The 22674-nt window shown below is 47.1% G+C and overlaps 1 protein-coding gene and 1 long non-coding RNA gene across 3 annotated transcripts; one reads left to right on the top strand and one right to left on the bottom strand.

The window, feature by feature from the left end:
* Positions 1–1375: 1375 nt before the first annotated feature.
* LRRC14B (leucine rich repeat containing 14B) lies at positions 1376–6714 on the top strand. 2 transcript variants are annotated; one of them, XM_040412562.1, is made up of 2 exons: positions 1376–2294; positions 5877–6714. In XM_040412562.1, exons 1-2 carry the CDS (start codon positions 1390–1392, stop codon positions 6517–6519), a joined length of 1548 nt encoding a protein of 515 aa, XP_040268496.1. In that variant the 5' UTR covers positions 1376–1389; the 3' UTR covers positions 6520–6714. The 2 variants fall into 2 exon arrangements, 1 of the variants encoding a protein (XP_040268496.1); XR_005774897.1 differs by lacking the exon at positions 1376–2294 and adding an exon at positions 4776–4873 and having other exon boundaries at positions 5877–5981.
* LOC120982438 lies at positions 1866–7656 on the bottom strand. Its single transcript, XR_005774899.1, has 3 exons — positions 7060–7656; positions 6885–6886; positions 1866–1880 (listed from the first exon to the last, which is right to left on the bottom strand). It is a non-coding gene; the product is annotated as an uncharacterized LOC120982438 (long non-coding RNA).
* Positions 7657–22674: the final 15018 nt, after the last annotated feature.

Raw genomic sequence — 22674 nt, 5'->3', positions numbered from 1 at the left:
CAAGATCAACTTGTACCAGAGTGATGGGAAGAGAAGAGTATGGAGAAGGAAAGGAACTGCTCATGATCCTAAGCATACTACCTCATCAGTGAAGCATGGTGGTGGTAGTGTCATGGCGTGGGCATGTATGGCTGCCAATGGAACTGGTTCTCTTGTATTTATTGATGATGTGACTGCTGACAAAAGCAGCAGGATGAATTCTGAAGTGTTTTGGGCAATATTATCTGCTCATATTCAGCCAAATGCTTCAGAACTCATTGAACGGCGCTTCATAGTGCAGATGGACAATGACCCAAAGCATACTGCAAAAGCAACCAAAGAGTTTTTTAAGGGAAAGAAGTGGAATGTTCTGCAATGGCCAAGTCAATCACCTGACCTGAATCCGATTGAGCATGCATTTCACTTGCTGAAGACAAAACTGAAGGGAAAATGCCCCAAGAACAAGCAGGAACTGAAGACATTTGCAGTAGAGGCCTGGCAGAGCATCACCAGGGATGAAACCCAGCATCTGGTGATGTCTATGCGTTCCAGACTTCAGGCTGTAATTGACTGCAACGGATTTGCAACCAAGTATTAAAAAGTAAAAGTTTGATTTATGATTATTATTCAGTCCCATTACTTTTGGTCCCTTAACAAGTGGGAGGCACATATGCAAACTGTTGTAATTCCTGCACCGTTCTCCTGATTTGGATGTAAATGCCCTCAAATTAAAGCTGACAGTCTGCAGTTAGAGCACATCTTGTTCGTTTCATTTAAAATCCATTGTGGTGGTGTATAGAGCCAAAAATGTTAGAATTGTGTTGATGTCCCAATATTTATGGACCTGACTGTAGTATAGTTCTTACCCTCAGCTACACTGTTACTATGCAACTAAACAGGAAGAGACGGGCACACATATAGTCAGGACACGAGCGGAAGAGCCCACGGCCTTTGCAGCAGAGTCAGCGACATGATGGAGGGGTAATTACTAACTAAACTTTCCTCCACAGGGCGGAAAAAAGGACTGAGAACCCCTTTAATTCCCTAATACAGTATTAAAAGGAGGTTTTCTATACCAGACAAATCCTTTAACCCAGCCTTTCTTTTGTAGATACACAGAACTACAATCTGTCACATATTCACAGTTCTCTGATATCATATCAAACACAATTCGGAAAGGAAATCTATCCCAGTGTTCTCCCTCCAATATGTGCTGGTTTCTATAAGTGTCTGCTGTTCTCCCCAGCCTACAGAAATCTTGGCTGACACAAGTGAGGCTGACCCGTGGCTGGAGTTTTCCATCTCCCGACAAATTCCAGTGTCAGCTGCAACTAAAAATAAAGCATCATGACACGGTGGGATTCAAGGAGCAACTAAACGGTGACAGCAAGCAAAACGAGCAGAGACAACATGAAGACGCTGAGATTTATCGGGGCAGAGAACTTCATATCCAATCAGGAATATGCTAAAAAACATATCAGGAGTGTGGCACATAATCTGTACCCTCTCTTACTGAAAGCTTGTTACTTGCATGAAAAAGAGGAATTACTCGTTATGTTGGTGGAGAACTGGCCTCAGCAAGATTTCATCTTTGGCAAACTACTAGGCAAAACACTGGACTACCCTGAAGACATCAGCCACTGGGCATGCCAACATAGTCTGACAGCTTGTCTAAGGGGCTTTAAGAACTATGTCCTGAATCCCTCAACAACTTACTCAAAAAGACTTAAAGTTGTAGACCTGACAGCAATTCAAGACGTTGAATTTCAGCCATGCCAATGTAAGAAGCCATTGGGAAGATGGGCAAGAACAGAAATGATTTCCCAGCTCTCTTTTGAGCTTCTGATGGAGATGCAAAGACTTGATTTTGATCCCTCTGTGTTTGACATTGACATTGATATCTTCTGTAACCTTTTTGTCACAGAAAGGAACTATGATCTTGTGGTCCAAGCTTTACTGATGCGATGTCACTGCCCGCTGAAGATAAGATGTGTAGATTTTAGAGCAGATAATTTAGCCTTGAGGAAACTCTTTTATATTTTAAAACTTGTTGAGCCCGATTCTATTCACAAGTTAGAAATAGTTCACAATGTCCGCTTAGAACTTTACCACCTTGAGGTACTTCTAAGCAATCTCACGTTCTCTCAACTGAGGTCGCTCACCCTACCAACAAGAACTTTCAATGTTATACATTATACACCAGAGGACAATGCTGTCCTAAGTACAATTGGAGAGAAACTAAGCAACATGGTCCATCTCACAGAGCTAAGTGTTTCATTCTCTACACTTACGGGAAAGCTGAGGAAGCTGCTCAGGTACATAGTCATGTCATATATGTCAAAATTAACGAAACTGTTCCTCTAAGCAATTAAAAGGTTTGTCTCACTTCAGTAAATGGCATTTATCATGTAGAGCAAGCATGTCAAACTCAAAGGCTAACATGGGCCAAAAAAAAAAAAATTTAAGTTTATGTGGGCCGCATCAAAAAAAAAAAAAATTTTTTACAATATAATGCAGACGGATCCGTTCTGAACGGATCCACCGTCTGCATTATATGAGTGGATCCGTCTCAGACGGATCCGCTCTGAATGCAAGTGTGAAAGTAGCCTTAGGGGCGAGAACCTGGGATCTTTCATCCCTTGTCCTATTCAGCTCTATTAGGGTGAATAGGACTTCACACTGTCCCTGCTGCTCTGTGCCTTGTGCACACAGCATCAGGGATGTTACCACTGCCACCAATGATTTTAAAGAGGACCTTTCACCGATTCTTACCCTATGAACTAACTATACAGATATGTAGAGCGGCGCCCGGGGATCTCACTGCACTTACTATTATCCCCGGGCGCCGCTCCGTTCTCCTGCTATGTCCTCCGGTATCTCCGCTCACTAAGTTATAGTAGGCGGAGATACCAGTCCCTAAGTTATGGTAGGCGGAGTCTGCCCTAGCGCTGGCCAATCGCAGCGCAGAGCTCACAGCCTGGGAGGTTATTTTCTCCCAGGCTGTGAGCTCTGCAATGCAATTGGCCAGCGCTAGGGCAGACTCCGCCTACTATAACTTAGGGAACGGAGATACAGGAGGGCATAGCAGGAGAACGGAGCGGCGCCCGGGGATAATAGTAAGTGCAGTGAGATCCCCGGGCGCCGCTCCACATGTATGTATACTTAGTTCATAGGGTAAGAATCAGTGAAAGGTCCTCTTTAATACTGGGGGGGTTGAGAGGGGCTGGCGCACTGTGCCACCAATGATTTTAATGGGATGGGGGGTTGAGGGGGGCACACTGCACCACCAATGATAAATTTCCCCTTTATACAGGAGGCTGGTACTGGCAGATCAGCAGTTAACCCCTCAGGTGCGGCACCTAAGGGGTTAACTGCCTCTGATCGCAGCTCCCTGTCAGCGGCAGGGTGCCGGCAATGCGATTCTGCTGCCGGCACCCGCCTCCTGTATTGTGTTAAAGACTGACTCTTACTATCAGGCCACACAGAGCGGCGCCCAGCGATGTCTCAGCACTCACCATTAGTTCTGTTCGCCGCTCCGTTCGCCTGCAGTGCTCCATTACTGTCTCCTCTCCTGCTCCACATGCTGCTGATTACTATCGGAGCGATGGGAGGAGACATCAGCTTCACTAGTGGGCGTTCCTTCTTCCTGGCTGTAGCGCTGTCCAATCGCAGCGCAGGGAGAAGGAACGCCCACTAGTGAAGCTGATGTCTCCTCCCATCGCTCCGATAGTAATCAGCAGCATGTGGAGCAGGAGAGGAGACAGTAATGGGGCACTGCGGGCGAACGGAGCGGCGCCCTGGACTAATGGTGAGTGCTGAGACATCGCTGGGCGCCGCTCTGTGTGGGAAATGGGAATAGTCCTATCATTGGTGGCTCAGTGCGCCCGCCCCTCCTCCGCCCCTCTCTCCTCATTGGTGGCGCAGTGCGCCCGCCCCTCCTCCCCCCCTCTCTTCTCATTGGTGGCAGCGGCAGCAGCACAGGGGGGAGGGAGGACAGCTTCCTTCTCCCCGTGCTGCTGAGAGAACATGAGCGCGCCGATAGCAGCGCTCATGTTCAGAGATACTAGACTGCCGGGCCGCAAAGATATTCATTGCGGGCCGCATGCGGCCCGCGGGCCGCATGTTTGACACCCATGATGTAGAGGAAGGTAATACAAGGCACTTACTAATGTAATGTGATTGTCCATACTGCCTCCTTTGCTGGCTTGATTTGCTTATTTCCAGAGGTTACGACCACCCTGTAATCCAGCAGCGGTGGTCGTGCTTGCACACTATAGGAAAGAGCATCGGCATCTCTGGTCGCCGGGACCGTAGGAGTGTGCATAAGTTGATGCTTTTTCCTATAGTGTGCAAGCACGACCACTGCTGCTGGATTACAGGGTGGTCATAACCTCTGGAAATGAGCAGTGTATATTGAGATAGAAAAATGAATCAAGTCAGCAAAGGAGGCAATATGGACAATCACAATACATTATTAGTAAGTGCCTTTTATTAACTTTGTCTACATGATAAATGAAATTTGCTGCAGTGAGACAACCCCTTTAATCTTTTTTAGATACTGAACTAAATTTGACAGACATCGTGAAAGCCCCTGTGTCATGCACTGGGCCTAGCACAGTGTACTGGTATTGCCCGGAGTGTTGCTTTCATTGTATATATGTAGAGGAAAATTCTGGACAGCAGTGGGGCAACCAGGAAGGTCCAGGCTTAAAGGTAATAAAAGCTATAAACTTAGCTTCAAGCCTGGACCTTCCTGTTTGCCCCACTACTGCCCCGAATTTTCTTCTACATCTTCTGCCTGGCACGTGGTGCCTTGAGGGAAGAAGCTTGGCTGCACCAGCTACCTCTATCCACCGCACGATTGGGTATTACGCTCCGAGCGTAACCCATCCAGGTGAGCCTTTTTCACTTGCAGATTAAACTGTCTGTCAAAATGGTCCCACTGTTGAGCTCTGCTCTCCCTCTGCTTTTCTTTCATTGTATAGCCACATATAATAGAAATGCAGATTTTCCTCAACAGATTTGCAAATCCACAGCAATTCAGCACCGAAATCTACAGAAATAGCTGCACAATTTGGTGTGGATTTTGCCAGTGACGATTTTGGCAAGATACTCTGTATTTTTTGGTGCGCCACATGTGGCTGTACCCACAGTCCTCATGCACGCCAGTGCCCTGTAGTAGTATATATTTCATTCAAATTCCTTGCTCACACTAGCGCTATTAATATACACAGTTCTACCCAGAACAACATAAATAGCAGAGTTGAAAAGTGTCAGACAGACCCCACTGACTTAAAGGAGTTGTGCAGTGCAGATATTGACGTCGTATCCTCAGAATAGTTCATCAATAGCAGATCGGCAGGGGGGCTGATTGCCGGCACCCCCATTGACCAGCTATTTGAAGAGGCAGCGACGCTCGTGTGAGGACCGCCTCCGCTTCCAAATTACATGTATGTTGTCTCCTTTGCGTCAGCGGCACAATGTTATTAGAACTACTCGTCCCATTCACTTAAATGGGACAAGCAGTTGTAATTAAACTGTGCCGCCTCTACAAGCGAGACGATGCGCAGATAATTTTGAAGCAGAAGCAGCGCTTGCACAAACTGAAGATACAACATCAATATCTTTGCCCTGCACAACCCCTTATGTGGCCTGTATGGACTCCACTCGGGGTTCAGCATTTAACATATAAAATAGCCTGCACTTTTGGTATTGTTCATGGAATCTACGAAGAAGGCCCTACAGAGCCTCCAACTCAGATGTGAACACAGCCTAAGTACTACATGGCAAATATTTTCAACATCACATGTAATCCATATTACTCAGGTCAAGGATGATCCCATATCCTGGTGCTACCCTAGGGATGATGTATTATTTACCTGTGGTTTGTCTTTCAGCCCGTTGCAGACTCCACTAAAAGTTCTTGAACTAGCCAATTGTTCCCTGAACCAGGTGGACATGGCATACTTGGCCAACAGCTTGCACGCCGAACACTTGGAAGTCTTGGACCTCAGTGGCCACAATCTAACAGAACTCTTTCCATCCACATTCTTTAAACTTCTCCAAAAAGCTTCATCAACCCTGAAGACTCTGGTTTTCGAGGAATGTGATATTGGAGATATGAATATCCATTTGATAGAAATGGGCTTGATGCATTGCCTCAAACTCAAAGATTTTAAGTTCCTCCAGAATCCTCTGACATCCATAAGCCTTAGGCGAATATTCAGAGTTCTTGTAAATTTGCCCATGCTGAAGTATGTTGAGTTTCCAGTACCGAAGGACTGCTATCCTCCTGATGTCAGCTACCCCCTGGATGAAGTAACCCTCGTCAAATTTGATCATCAAAAATATAATATGGTGAAAGAATCTGTACAACGTATTTTGGTTCAGGCTGCTCGAAATGATATATCGGCTGTCACCCCTCTTTTTGGCAGCTATGATTCTGCTATTGAAGAGACCAGCAAAGAACTGGGTGCAGGTTTATTGACTTCATTTAGAGATGCTCTGCAGAGTTTCACAACAGCTCTACAAAAATTGTAAAAGTCTGCGTTCTAGAAAAATACACTCAGAGGACTAAAGTGTGAATGGCGGTAATGGGTTTACTATTCAACTCAATCCTTTCTTTCCAACTCTCCCTCTACTTGACTGTAGTAAAAACGCAAAAAAAAAACGGATCTAAAAGACCAAATTAATAAAAAGACTAAAAAAATAAAATAAAAAAAAACAGTCAGACAATCCATGTCCGTCAGAAAGTTCTCAAATGGTTTCTACACATTCACAATAAAATTGCACATGAAGAGCTTGACGCAGTGTGGAAGGAGGACCTTGACAATGATAAAGAGGAGCATGTGCCACCACATTACCAGAGCGTTGAATACACAACATACAGCCAGAACATGAAAAACCACTGACAGGTGTATAAATATTATTGACTACTCTGTGATAATGGCAACCATCAAGGTTTGGGATACAATAGGAACCAAGATAGCGGTTTATGACGTTGTTATCAGGAAAAAACTGGAAATTGTATGGATCTAACCGACTTTTACCAGGACAAATTGTGATGGCTGGACACTGGACTTGTGGCGTGGTCAGATGCAACGGCCACAGGTGGTAGGGACATGGTAGCAGCTGAGCGGGCTGTGCTATGCTGGTTCCTTAACTCCTGTTCCCATTCCCTCGACTGTTTCCGTAATTACCACCATCCCTGGTCATAGGGAGGGGGGGTTTCTAATGACAGGTAATACATTTATCCTGTAGATATGCTATAAATGTTCGAGCACCCCATCAACCAGCTCTGGTGCTTACCAGACGTCTGGTGAGCGCTGTAGCCTCCTCACAGCTCACCAAGCTCAGTGGCGTTTGTCAGATAGCAGCTGCACTTGATATTGCAACTCAGCCCCATTCACTTGAATGGGACTGAGCTGCTCCTAGACCATGTGACCAATGAACATGACATCACTGGTCTAGAAGGAGGCCTGAGTGCTCACGGAGCACCGTGGTCTCTTCATTCAGCAGATTGGTGAGGGTACCAGGCAGGGGCGTAATTACCATAGTGGCAATACCATGTGACTGCTATGGGGCCCAGGGCAAGTGGGGGCCAAGTTGGGATTATCCCCTCTTCTACTGGGGTTGAAAACTTGGTCAGGACTCAAGCCTCTAAAGCAGGGATTTCCAACCTGCAGCTCTCCAGCTGTTGTAAAACTACAACTCCTACCATGCCCTGCTGTAGGCTGATAGCTGTAGGCAGTCTGGGCTTGCTGGGAGTTGTAGTTTTGCAACAGCTGGAGGGCCGCAGATTGGCCATCTCTGCTCTAAAGGAACAACTTTTAGCAAATGAGGCAGTGAAAAAGATGGCCCAAGGGTCAGTGAAAGTTGTTTACGCAGAAACTCTTCTGTCCTGGTTTGATCCTAGCTATGGGGCCCTTACTACTCTATGTACACCAAGCATGTCAAACTCAAAGGCTAACATGGGCCAAAAAAAAATAAATTTAAGTTTATGTGGGCCGCATCAAAAAAAAAAAAATTTTTTTACAATATAATGCAGACGGATCCGTTCTGAACGGATCCACCGTCTGCATTATATGAGTGGATCCGTCTCAGACGGATCCGCTCTGAATGCAAGTGTGAAAGTAGCCTTAGGGGCGAGAACCTGGGATCTTTCATCCCTTGTCCTATTCAGCTCTATTAGGGTGAATAGGACTTCACACTGTCCCTGCTGCTCTGTGCCTTGTGCACACAGCATCAGGGATGTTACCATGGCAACCAGGGCTTCTGTAGCGTCCTGGCTGCCATGGTAACTGATCGGAGCCCCAGGCTTACACAGCTGGGGCTCCGATCAGAAGCTGCCACTGCACCACCAATGAGGGGGAGGGGAGAGGTCCCTGTGGCCACTGCCACCAATGATTTTAAAGAGGACCTTTCACCGATTCTTACCCTATGAACTAACTATACAGATATGTAGAGCGGCGCCCGGGGATCTCACTGCACTTACTATTATCCCCGGGCGCCGCTCCGTTCTCCTGCTATGTCCTCCGGTATCTCCGCTCACTAAGTTATAGTAGGCGGAGATACCAGTCCCTAAGTTATGGTAGGCGGAGTCTGCCCTAGCGCTGGCCAATCGCAGCGCAGAGCTCACAGCCTGGGAGGTTATTTTCTCCCAGGCTGTGAGCTCTGCAATGCAATTGGCCAGCGCTAGGGCAGACTCCGCCTACTATAACTTAGGGAACGGAGATACAGGAGGGCATAGCAGGAGAACGGAGCGGCGCCCGGGGATAATAGTAAGTGCAGTGAGATCCCCGGGCGCCGCTCCACATGTATGTATACTTAGTTCATAGGGTAAGAATCAGTGAAAGGTCCTCTTTAATACTGGGGGGGTTGAGAGGGGCTGGCGCACTGTGCCACCAATGATTTTAATGGGATGGGGGGTTGAGGGGGGCACACTGCACCACCAATGATAAATTTCCCCTTTATACAGGAGGCTGGTACTGGCAGATCAGCAGTTAACCCCTCAGGTGCGGCACCTAAGGGGTTAACTGCCTCTGATCGCAGCTCCCTGTCAGCGGCAGGGTGCTGGCAATGCGATTCTGCTGCCGGCACCCGCCTCCTGTATTGTGTTAAAGACTGACTCTTACTATCAGGCCACACAGAGCGGCGCCCAGCGATGTCTCAGCACTCACCATTAGTTCTGTTCGCCGCTCCGTTCGCCTGCAGTGCTCCATTACTGTCTCCTCTCCTGCTCCACATGCTGCTGATTACTATCGGAGCGATGGGAGGAGACATCAGCTTCACTAGTGGGCGTTCCTTCTTCCTGGCTGTAGCGCTGTCCAATCGCAGCGCAGGGAGAAGGAACGCCCACTAGTGAAGCTGATGTCTCCTCCCATCGCTCCGATAGTAATCAGCAGCATGTGGAGCAGGAGAGGAGACAGTAATGGGGCACTGCGGGCGAACGGAGCGGCGCCCTGGACTAATGGTGAGTGCTGAGACATCGCTGGGCGCCGCTCTGTGTGGGAAATGGGAATAGTCCTATCATTGGTGGCTCAGTGCGCCCGCCCCTCCTCCGCCCCTCTCTCCTCATTGGTGGCGCAGTGCGCCCGCCCCTCCTCCCCCCCTCTCTTCTCATTGGTGGCAGCGGCAGCAGCACAGGGGGGAGGGAGGACAGCTTCCTTCTCCCCGTGCTGCTGAGAGAACATGAGCGCGCCGATAGCAGCGCTCATGTTCAGAGATACTAGACTGCCGGGCCGCAAAGATATTCATTGCGGGCCGCATGCGGCCCGCGGGCCGCATGTTTGACACCCATGATGTACACCACTGGTACCAGGAGTCAGACCCCCACCGATTAGATACTGAGGACAGGCCATCAATATCAAAATCTCTGAAAAACCCTTTAAACTTTAAAGGATCTGCTGCGAACATCTTAATAGTAGATATCACAAGACACCTTCAGAGTTTGTGTGGGTTCATGTCTCGATGGCTGCTTTAGCACAAAGGAGGCCTACTCAATATTATGCTGGCGTTTCGGATATCAAGCAAATATATGATCCTTACGTGTGAGTAATGGTCATATAATTGCTTGATATCTGAAACGCGTAGATGTTAGTGCAATCTGTCTGCATTGTGTCACTTCTGGAATTTACTTATTTGAAGAATAAAGGTCAGCTACGCTTTTATGGGAAGCTGGATTTCTTGTTGTATTTTGGACATTATTGAGATGCCAGATCCAGGTGTATCCGTAGGGAATACATGGGCGAGCGCAGCGACTCTCCTTCTTTCATGTTTGTAACTATCTGATACACTGTATCTACACACATGGCGTACATCAGAGAGCTTCATTAAAGGGGTTGTCCCTGAGTACAGCTCTCTGCCGTCTCCATCAATCCCATAAACATGGAAGGAAGCGACAAGACCCATGTGTGACCGCCATCACTGTGGAATAGAGGACTGAGGGCCCCGTTCTAGTGATCACAGGGGCCCCAGCCGTCAGACCCCCACTGATCATACATTTATCACCTATGCTGTGGACAGGCTATAAATGTTGGCTGTGGAAAAGCCCTTTAAGGAAAACCTCCATCAGGTAGATAATGGAGGGAAGGAATGAAAGCCGTTACACAGGAAAAGTGGGGGAGTTGTCCATAGCAACCAATCAGATCGCACATCTCATTTCTCAGAGACCCTTTTGAAAATGAAAGCAGCGATCTGATTGGTTGATACAGCTCATTACTTATGATGGCTAGAGGTCAGTATCATACAGCATAAGTAGTAATAGGAAAATGAGCGAGCACTCATACACTTGGCAACCAAATTGACATGTGCAGAAAATATTTATTAAATCCACATAAAATACAAGTAATTAAATTTTTAAGAGAGGGTGGGGTGTTTCCCTCTATATGAGCTTGTAGCACCATACCTTAAAGGGGTTGTCCGGGTTCAGAGCTAAATCGCACAGGGCACGGGCTCTTTTGTTTACAATAACACACTGCCAGGCGGTAACTTCCGCCCGGCAGTGTGTTCGGTGACGTCATCGGCTCTGAGGGGCGGGCTTTAGCTCTGCCTTAGCTGTTTTACTGGCTAGTGCAGAGCTACATCCCGCCCATCAGTGCCGGTGACGTCACCGGGGTTCCTGTCAGCCCCATGGAGAGCCCCGGTACGTCACCGGAACTCCTAAAAATGCCTTTGCCCTGCGCGATTTAGCGCTGGGCAAAGGAGAGCATCGGGGCATGAACTGCTCCGATGCTCATGTCAGGGGTGCTGTCGGAATGAAAATGGAGGGATGTCCGGGTTCAGCTCTGAACCCGGACAACCCCTTTAACTACTTGCTAGTGAGCCACCACAACCTACCACTATTTATCATACAGCATAAGTTACCATCATAGAAGAAATAAGTCACAGGTGCGGAAAAGCCGCGTATCAGGAAATAATAAGGTAGAAATAATATTCAATATGAACTGAACTTTATTATTAAAGGGGTTGTCTCATCACAGACAATGGGGGCATATCGCTAGGATACGCTCCCCATTGTCTTATAGGTGGGGGTCTCACCGCTGGGACCTGCACCTATATCGGGAACGGAGCCCCGCAAGATGGTGGCTGGAGGACTGCGGTCCGGCCACCACCAAGCCGGCTCCCCATATAAGTGAATGGGAGCGCACAGCGCATGACTGGCCACCGCTCCCATTCACTTCTATGGGCTCGACGGAAATAGCTGAGCCAGCGCTCGGCTATTTTCCCCGGCCCTATACAAAATGAATGGAGGGCGGCTGCGCATGCGCAGTGCGCCCTCTTTCACTTTCGGGGCTCTGTTCTCTATACAGGTGCAGGTCCCAGCGGTGGGACCTATAAGACAATGGGGGCACATCCTAGCGATATATCACCATCGTCTGTGATGAGACAAAGTCTTTCTGCAGTTATTTGTGGTAAAGCTCCAGTGATACTGATTGTTCTACATGGAACATAAAGAAATGCGATGGAATTGGGAAATGTAATAAAAAGTCTGTGTCTCGCTGTGTTGTCCAGGCTGCCGGGCACTGACTATTCACAGGCGCGATCCCACTACTGATCGGCACGGGGGTTTTGACCTGCTCCGTTCCCGACCTGGGCCGATTCACCCCTCCTTAGGACAACCTGGTGGCTCAGAGCTCCCCCCGAGTCACCATATTGATACCGAACTTAGTGCGGACACCCGATCGACATAGCGCAGGGCAGAGCAGAACTCCCGGACTCAAGCGATCCGCCAGCCTCAGCCTCCCAAGTAGCTGGGATTACAGACGCACGCCACCGCGCCCGGCGAACACTGAGCTGTCTTATCATCTAGTAGAGGCTGGAGCAACTGTGACGTCACCGCTCTCTCCGGCGCCATCTAGTGTCTACTAGTGGTAATAGGTCTCTATCTCCGGCCAACCCATCAGCTCTGACGTCACCTGGCCCTCCGTCGCCATCTAGTGTCTATTCACGGAACATAGTTTTATAGCTGAATGCAGCAGCCGCTCTTCGGTGCCGGTGCCGGACCGGTGCCGGTCCACTCAAAATAAACGCCACTTATTGCAAATAGACGACCTCACCCTCCGGTACTCGCACTGACACAATACTGTCTGGATAAGTAAAACAATGCAAAACTTTTCTTTCCACATCAGCAAACACTGATACGAGGATGACAAATCGATGTTAATATACATAATGACTTACTGTCGTCTATATTCAGGCAGTGACTCCACAGCTCTTGTGAGAATGATAAAAGAGCAGAGATCGCCAGCGTCAGCTTCCCAAATAGCTGGTATCACAGCTGAACGGTACCGCACTCAGCGAATGTCTGCCTCTGTTCTCACTTGAAGCCACAAGCTTTTACTTCACCGGACCCTTCAGCGCCATCTATTGTATTTTCGGGAAGGAAGAGTAATGGCTGCCAGGATGTATCAGCTCCGACGTCCCTGAACCTTCCCAGCGCCATCTAGTGTCTGTAGGAGAACACAGTTCTATGGCTGGAGACATCAGTGGCTCCTGACCGCCACCTAGTGTCTGTAGGAGAACTCACTTCTATGGCTGGAGACATCAGTGGCTCCTGACCGCCACCTAGTGTCCCCTCCAGTGATTGTGTTTCTCTGGCGGTCGGACTGTTCTGAGGTGACCGGACCGTCCAGTATTATGTTGTTGTATACATATAAATATTACCCCCATGAGGTAACCTGAGCCTGTAGTAATGTCCGCTCTGGGTGTGGGGACCTACTAAAACGAATGACAGAATGAAATGCCAATAGACTTTAACAGGAAAGTGGAATGCCCGTAGAGAATAATGGACCAGAGTGGAATGCCCATAGAGAATAATGGACCAGAGTGGAATGCCCATAGAGAATAATGGACCAGAGTGGAATGCCCATAGAGAATAATAGACCAGAGTGGAATGCCCATAGAGAATAATGGACCAGAGTGGAATGCCCATAGAGAATAATGGACCAGAGTGGAATGCCCATAGAGAATAATGGACCAGAGTGGAATGCCCATAGAGAATAATGGACCAGAGTGGAATGCCCATAGAGAATAATGGACCAGAGTGGAATGCCCATACAAAATAATGGAAATGTAATATTTGAATTAGAGACAAAACCATTTGACATATCTAATAAATATTTAGAGGCTTACTCTCCAAATTCAGTGGGATTATTTAATGTTCAGATCACGTGGAATTATCACTGTTTTCTGCAGAATGACGAGGGTGAATGACACAATGGAATGCCCATAGACTATAATGGAACTATGAGCTCATTTGCAGGTAAATCTGTGTTATGTAGGACATTAACCTTTACCACAAGTGTTCCCTGGGTAGAGGAGCACATTGTAAAATGAAAATTACCTTGAATTATAACCGTTTTCTATAGAATGCAAAGGTGATCGAATGCCTATAGGCTATAATGGGAAGTAAAACGTGACTTGGTGCCTGAACCATTCAACATATCAAATAAATCTGTAGCAGGCTTACTCTTCAAATTCAGTGGGATTATTTAAAATTTAGATTAAGTGGGATTATCATGTTAATGTCCTACAGTACATAACACAGATTTACCTGCAAATGAGCTCAGAGTTTACTTCCCATTATAGTCTATGGGCATTCCATTGTGTCATTCACCCTCGTCATTCTGCAGAAAACAGTGATAATTCCACGTAATCTGAACATTAAATAATCCCACTGAACTTGGATAGTAAGCCGCTAAATAATTATTAGATATGTCAAATGGTTTTGTCTCTAATTCAAATATTACATTTCCATTATTCTCTATGGGCATTCCACTCTGCTCCATTATTCTCTATGGGCATTCCACTTTCCTGTTAAAGTCTATGGGCATTCCACTCTGTCATTCCTTTTAGTAGGTCCCTGGGTGTGGACTGCAGTGACATCCGTGCACAGGTCCTACAGACACCATAGCGTTTAGAACAAGGTAAAATGTCTGCTCCCCGGAGGAAGGCAGGTTTATGGGAAAGAAATATGTCACCGATCCCTCAGGTCAGCCGTCTAATGGGAAGTGGAGCTGGGCAGTGACGTCACAGCTCCTGTGTGAGGAAAGTCTGAGCAGAAGTCTGACCACTATTCCCTTAGTTATAAGCTCAGGGTGGTCGGTGTCCAGGAGCGGTCATAGAACTTGTAGGGAGTTGTCTGACTAGCAATTGTCTAGTACAATGTTATCAGAGATGATTCCTTACACCCTGGCAGCATTCTGATAACATAGAGCCATGGGAGAGAAGACCACAGGGGTCTCACAGTAGAGCCCCTCCAACAACAGCTTTATGTTCTGCAGTTACTAGTTCCCTGCTTTGTTCTTTAGGCCGAGTTCACATCCGTGGCAAGCTGATCCAGCTGTCGGCCAGACTAAAAAACGTTGCCTACAACCAATTATGCCGTCATAGTGGCTGAGGGAGAGAAGGTAAGGAGCGGGCTGCTGCGCTGACCCTGCTCCATACATGGAGGGTGCTGGCTGTATAATACAGCAGGACCCGGCCACAATGACTGGGACCGGCGATTAAGTTGAAACCAGTCATTTCACCCCTCACATGCCGCATTCAATAGTGAGTTTAGGCAGGGGGATGCGGCTCCCTCTGCCTTCCGATCAGAGCCCCTGCAGTGAAATCATAGGGCTCAGATCGGTTACCATGAAAGCCTGGAGCCTTACAAAGGTTCCCAGTCCTGCCATGGTAAGCTGCCTGCTAAGCTGTGCACAAGGCTCAGCTCAGCAGAGAGCGTATCAAAATCCTATTCACCCTAATAGGTTTCTAATATAGTGCATAGCAGTGGCGTCGCCAGGGGGGGGGGGGCAGAGGGGGCCACGGCCCCCCCTACATCATGATGTACCCCCCCAACTAAAATGCCCCCCCAAGTGAGCCGCCACAGTCGGGCACAGGGAGAGTAGCGCTTCCATTGCGCTCATCTCCATAGTCATCTGCCTGCCTGTGCTGCGGCGGTGCAGGGGAGGGAGAGGTGTGTCCCTTCCCCTTCCTCTGATAGGCTGCCGGCCTAGTGCCTGCAGCCTATGAGAAGCCGGCGCAGGCGGCGCAATGACGTCATCGCGCCGCCTGAGCCATACAGCGCAGGACACAGGCCGGAAGAGGCCTGCATCGCATCGCTGACATTGAGGTAAGAATGAGTTGTATTTTTTTTACAATAGTGTTACTGGCACATTGGGGGGTGGGGCTTGTTACTGGCATATTGGGGGGGGGGCTTGTTACTGGCACATTGGGGTGGGGCTTGTTACTGGCACATTGGGGGGGATTTATGGGCTTGTTACTGGCACATTGGGGGGGGCTTATTACTGGCACATTGGGGGGGCTTATTACTGGCACATTGGGGGGGCTTATTACTGGCACATTGGGGGGGGGCTTATTACTGGCACATTGGGGGGGCTTATTACTGGCACATTGGGGGGGACTTATTACTGGCCCATTGGGGGGCTTATTACTGGCACATTGGGGGGGCTTAATACTGGCACATTGGGGGGGCCTATTACTGGCACATTGGGGGGCTTATTACTGGCACATTGGGGGGGCTTATTACTGGCACATTGGGGGGGCTTATTACTGGCACATTGGGGGGGCTTATTAGTGGCACATGATGGGGGGCTTATTAGTGGCACATGATGGTGGGCTTATTACTGGCACATGATGGTGGGCTTATTACTGGCACATTGGGGGGGCTTATTACTGGCACATTGGGGGGGCTTATTACTGGCACATTAGGGGGGCTTATTACTGGCAAATTGGGGGGCTTATTACTGGCACATGATGGGGGCTTATTACTGGCACATGATGGGGGGGCTTATTAGTGGCACATGATGGTGGGCTTATTACTGGCACATTAGGGGGCTCTTGTTACTGGCACGTGATGTGGGGCTCTTGTTACTGGCACGTGATGGGGCATTTGTTACTGGCACGTGATGGGGGGCACTTGTTACTGGCACGTGAGGGGGGCACTTGTTACTGGCACGTGATGGGGGGCACTTGTTACTGGCACGTGATGGGGGGCACTTGTTACTGGCACGTGATGGGGGGCACTTGATACTGGCACGTGATGGGGGCACTTGATACTGGCACGTTATTGGGGGCACTTGATACTGGCACGTTATTGGGGGCACTTGATACTGGCACGTTATTGGGGGCACTTGATACTGGCACGTTATTGGTGGGCACTATAGGGGCATCTACTGAGGCCACAAAGAAGGGGTATTTTATATGGGGGGCTCTGTACAGTAGCATTTTATACTGGGACACATGGTGGGTACTATGGGGAAGGGGGGAGAGGAGTACTATGGAGTCATCTACGGGGGGCACTAAGAAGGGGTATTTTATACTTGCAAATTATGGGGGACACTGAGGGCATCTACTGGGGCACGATATATGGGGCATTTTATACTGGTGCATTGTGGGGGGCACTAGGAGGAAGGGGGGAGAGGAGCACTATGGGGGCATTTACTGGGGGCACTATATAGGGGTATTTTATACTGGCACATTATGGGGGACATTAGCTCAACTAGGGGCATTGCACTGTCACAATATAAGGAGAATTATTTCTACTGGGGGGGGCATTATGGTGGGCTTTATTACTCCCCCATGGTACGACCCCCTAGTAGCAGCACCAGCCTCTCCCTGCTCTGCTATCCCTCTGCCCTTTCTCCAAATCCTTATTATGAAATCTTTCTCATTAGGATGAAACACAACATCAGCTCCGCCGAGCCCCCGGCCAAAGTGTTGAAGTGGTGTCCGAGATCCCCAAGAGCCAAGCCAAGTAATTGTAAGTTTTCATGTGAAATATGTTTATGTTATACACATATAGCATACACTGTGCCACACAATATACACTGCGTGCAGAATTATTAGGCAAATGAGTATTTTGACCACATCATCCTCTTTATGCATGTTGTCTTACTCCAAGCTGTATAGGCTTGAAAGCCTACTACCAATTAAGCATATTAGGTGATGTGCATCTCTGTAATGAGAAGGGGTGTGGTCTAATGACATCAACACCCTATATTAGGTGTGCATAATTATTAGGCAACTTCCTTTCCTTTGGCAAAATGGGTCAAAAGAAGGACTTGACAGGCTCAGAAAAGTCAAAAATAGTGAGATATCTTGCAGAGGGATGCAGCACTCTTAAAATTGCAAAGCTTCTGAAGCGTGATCATCGAACAATCAAGCGTTTCATTCAAAATAGTCAACAGGGTCGCAAGAAGCGTGTGGAAAAACCAAGGCGCAAAATAACTGCCCATGAACTGAGAAAAGTCAAGCGTGCAGCTGCCAAGATGCTACTTGCCACCAGTTTGGCCATATTTCAGAGCTGCAACATCACTGGAGTGCCCAAAAGCACAAGGTGTGCAATACTCAGAGACATGGCCAAGGTAAGAAAGGCTGAAAGACAACCACCACTGAACAAGACACACAAGCTGAAATGTCAAGACTGGGCCAAGAAATATCTCAAGACTGATTTTTCTAAGGTTTTATGGACTGATGAAATGAGAGTGAGTCTTGATGGGCCAGATGGATGGGCGGGTGGCTGGATTGGTAAAGGGCAGAGAGCTCCAGTCCGACTCAGACACCAGCAAGGTGGAGGTGGAGTACTGGTTTGGGCTGGTATCATCAAAGATGAGCTTGTGGGGCCTTTTCGGGTTGAGGATGGAGTCAAGCTCAACTCCCAGTCCTACTGCCAGTTTCTGGAAGACACCTTCTTCAAGCAGTGGTACAGGAATAAGTCTGCATCCTTCAAGAAAAACATGATTTTCATGCAGGACAATGCTCCATCACACGCGTCCAAGTACTCCACAGCGTGGCTGGCAAGAAAGGGTATAAAAGAAGAAAATCTAATGACACGGCCTCCTTGTTCACCTGATATGAACCCCATTGAGAACCTGTGGTCCATCATCAAATGTGAGATTTACAAGGAGGGAAAACAGTACACCTCTCTGAACAGTGTCTGGGAGGCTGTGGTTGCTGCTGCACGCAATGTTGATGGTGAACAGATCAAAACACTGACAGAATCCATGGATGGCAGGCTTTTGAGTGTCCTTGCAGATAAAGGTGGCTATATTGGTCACTGATTTGTTTTTGTTTTGTTTTTGAATGTCAGAAATGTATATTTGTGAATGTTGAGATGTTATATTGGTTTCACTGGTAAAAATAAATAATTTAAATGGGTATATATTTGTTTTTTGTTAAGTTGCCTAATAATTATGCACAGTAATAGTCACCTGCACACACAGATATCCCCCTAAAATAGCTAAAACTAAAAACAAACTAAAAGCTACTTCCAAAAATATTCAACTTTGATATTAATGAGTTTTTTGGGTTCATTGAGAACATGGTTGTTGTTCAATAATAAAATTAATCCTCAAAAATACAACTTGCCTAATAATTCTGCACTCCCTGTACAGTATACCTCTACACTGTGCCACACAATGTACAGTATACCGCTACACTGTGCCACACAATGTACAGTATACCTCTACACTGTGTAGTCTGTTCTATAAGCACCCTTGTTCTGTGGCGGCGGACAGAAAATAATCTGGAAGTGCCCCTCCCGAGACCAGGCTCTGGATCCGCCACTGGTTGGACCGCTTACAGGAGTGTACATTTCTTCTAAACTGTAATCCGTATGTTCTGACCTGCAGAAATCAGCGCTCGCTCGGTAACAACTAACAGGCAGTACCTGTAGGCTGTAGCCTGGCCCTGTTACCGAAGCTAGCCGAGTGGTGTAAGGTTAAGGTACTAGCGGAGATGAGCGGCCGCTTAATCCTGATTTAAAGTTAAAGTTACTGCAGGATATGGATTACAGTTTAGAAATGTCAAATGTACACTCCTGTGAGTGGCGGGGAGGGGGATCTGTGGATGACACTGTTATAGAGGGGGAAATGGGGATGACATTGTTATAGGAAGGGGGGTCTGTGGATGACACTGTCATGGGGTGGATCTGTGGATGACACATATAGCATAAGATGCTATATACGGTATGTGTCATCCACAGATTCCCCCCCACCCCCATAGCAGTGTCATCCACAGATCCCCCTCCCTATAAAAGTGTCATCCACAGGCAGCTAGGACATGTTGAAATCTGAGTGATTTTTTTATATATTTTTTTAAACCACAGACAGCAGGACTTTTCTTCCCTGTTGCGGTTTTAGGTATTGGGTAAAGTATCGCAGCATTTCTAAGCGTACTTGTGTAAATGTATCGTTGTTATAGTTGCCCCCCCCTAATTTTGTCCTGGCCCCCAGTGTGCCCTCCCAAAATTTGAAAGCTAGAGACGCCACTGGTGCATAGGGCAAGGTATCAAAAGATCTCAGGTTCTAGCTTGCTATGGGGTTTAAAGTTATCATGAAAATTTTTATTTTTTAAATCTTAAAAGTTCAAATTACCCCCCTTTCCCAATTTTATATATAGTAAGATAGTACATAAGGCCGAAAAAAGACAATTATCCATCCAGTTCGGCCTGTCATCCTGTGAGATAGAAGCCAATTTTCCCCACTTTAGGGGAATAAAAAATTCCTTCCCGACTCCAATCAGACAATCAGAATAACTCCCTGGATCAACGACCCCTCTGTAGTAGCCATAGCCTGTAATATTATTACACTCCAGAAATACATCCAGGCCCCTCTTGAACTCTTTTAGTGAACTCACCATCACCACCTCCTTAGGCAGAGAGTTCCATAGTCTCACTGCTCTTACCGTAAAGAATCCTCTTCTATGTTTGTGTACAAACCTTCTTTCCTCCAGACGCAGAGGATGTCCCCTCGTCACAGTCACAGTCCTGGGGATAAATAGATGATGGGATAGATCTCTGTACTGACCCCTGATATATTTATATACATAGTAATTAGATCTCCCCTCAGTCGTCTTTTTTCTAAAATGAATAACCCTAATTTTGATAATCTTTCAGGGTACTGTAGTTGCCCCATTCCAGTTATTACTTTAGTTGTCCTCCTCTGGACCCTCTCCAGCTCTGCTATGTCTGCCTTGTTTACAGGAGCCCAGAACTGTACACAGTACTCCATGTGTGGTCTGACTAGCGATTTGTAAAGTGGTAGGACTATGTTATTATCACGGGCATCTAAAAAAAAAAAAAAACAGGTATCACTGTGACCAAAAATGTCTGGGCTATTAAAATATAATTTTTATATTTATATAATTTGTTTTCAAAATGGGAAAAAAGGAAAAACATGCAATTCGCCATTTTGGGTCACCTTATGCCTCCCAAAAAATTGAATAACAGTGATAAAAAAAAGTTGTATGTCCCTTCAAAATAATACTAATGAAAACAAACCCTCATAGAGCTCCGAAGACTGAAATATAAAAAAGTTATGGCTATCAGAAAATGGCGAAGCAAAGAAAAGTTTTTTTTTTCAAGGTTTTTTTTCCAATTTTTTTATTTTTATTTTTTAAAGTAAAACAAAAAAAGTACACAAATTTGGTATCGCCGTAATCGTAGAATAAGGATGTCATGTAATTTTTCAGCACACAGTAACCACTGTAATGTTTCTTTAATTTCACCCCACAAAGATTTTTTTTCCTGTTTTCCAATACACAACTTGGTAAATTAAATGGTGCCATTAAAAAATACAACTTATCACTCAAACAATAAGCCCTCATATGGCTATATGAATGAAAAATGTAAAAAGTTATGACTATTGTAATCAGTGCTGTGGAGTTGGAGTCGGAGTCAAGGAGTCGGAGTCAGAGGCAATTTTGGGTACCTGGAGTCGGGGTCGGCAAAAATGAACCGACTCCAACTCCTACAAAATTTAAATTGGAATAAAAAAAAAAAAAAGCAAGTTTAAATGTCCCAATTCACAATTGCTTTTCCTCTCCTGACAGGTCGAGCGTGCAGCATGACGTAGGACGTGCTGCGGGCCCCCGCCCCTCCGCTACTCTGAGCCACCCTGTCTCTCCTCGCTCCGCGCTTACTGACCGCATTATGGTGGTTCCGGAGGGTCCGCGATATGGTGTGAGCTCTGGACCGGCTGATGTGCTATCTCAGTCTGACGTCTGGTGACCGGGATAGGCCGCTGGGGAGCTCTGTTGTGCTGAATAGGGGTGCACAGTGAGCGGTGAGAGGGCATTGCTGTCGCCCTGTTCGACGCATGAACTACCACTGAACCCCAGGTCGGTGCGGCGCATGGACCAGGCGCACTGCGGGCTGTGAGAGGGCACCGCAGGCGGCCGGTGCGGCGCATGACTCCCTAAGGGAACACCAACTTGGCTTGCTGGATTGACGAGGTGTATTATGGTCCGTGAGAGGAGATGGCAGCCGCCCCGTGGGACCTATGATTTATATGAACTCCCGAGGAACTTCAAGCCGGCGCGTCGACCATATGCAGCCTCCGCAAAGCAGCAGGCCATAGAGACACCGGTGGAAGGGGACTACATTAACTGCTCGTGACCTGGAACCACGCTGCTGACCCTGACCCATCGATTGTTTGAACCTAGGACGGGCAAGTTTGGTGAAAGCCACCTGTTTAATCATTTAACTGTGCCATTAACATCTAACTTACTGAGCTTCAGGCCAAAAGGCCATTAATTGTGGGGGTACATCGGTCAGTTTACTAACAACATTAACAAGTTGAACAAGTTGAACATTTTTGAATCACTTGCGTGTTTCCCTGGGCCCCTGTAGAAGGGTCTACTAATCTATGTTTTAAGGGTCAGCTTGAAGGTCCTCTGGAGCTGGGGGGGACTTTTATTTTTACGGTTTAGGCAGAATTGTGTTTTTGGGGATTTAATCTCAAGTGATAGATTATTGCGTCAGTTTAAAAGTTCGAACATGCCCTCTAAAACACAAAATAGGAAATCTTTGGGCATTACGTCCCCTAAAGGCTCAGAAAGTAAAAGCCCTAAACCTAATATAGAGAGGTACTTAAGATCCTCCCCCACAAAAACAAGAGGTACATTGAAACCCCTTGCCCGCCCAGAGGAAAGAGAAGAGTCCAGAAATGTCGTAACGCTCCCTGATAATAGCGAAAAGGAGGCTATGGATAACCGGATACATATGCGTATGGAAACAATCGAGCAAAAATTGGGGGACATTCTGGAGGCTTTAAAAATTACCAACCAAGCCTTAGGAACACTGACAACTACTCTGTGTTCAATGCAATCTGATATTTCTCTTATCAGGGATGATATGGATAAAATCCGCTCCAGAGTTAAGGAAACGGAATTATCCCTAATTGCTACCAA

The sequence above is a fragment of the Bufo bufo genome, chromosome 11, assembly GCF_905171765.1.
Source record: "Bufo bufo chromosome 11, aBufBuf1.1, whole genome shotgun sequence".
In the NCBI taxonomy this organism is placed as follows: Eukaryota; Metazoa; Chordata; class Amphibia; order Anura; family Bufonidae; genus Bufo; species Bufo bufo.
Note: the sequence above shows the minus strand (reverse complement) of the source record. Positions and strands in the feature narration are given on the sequence as shown.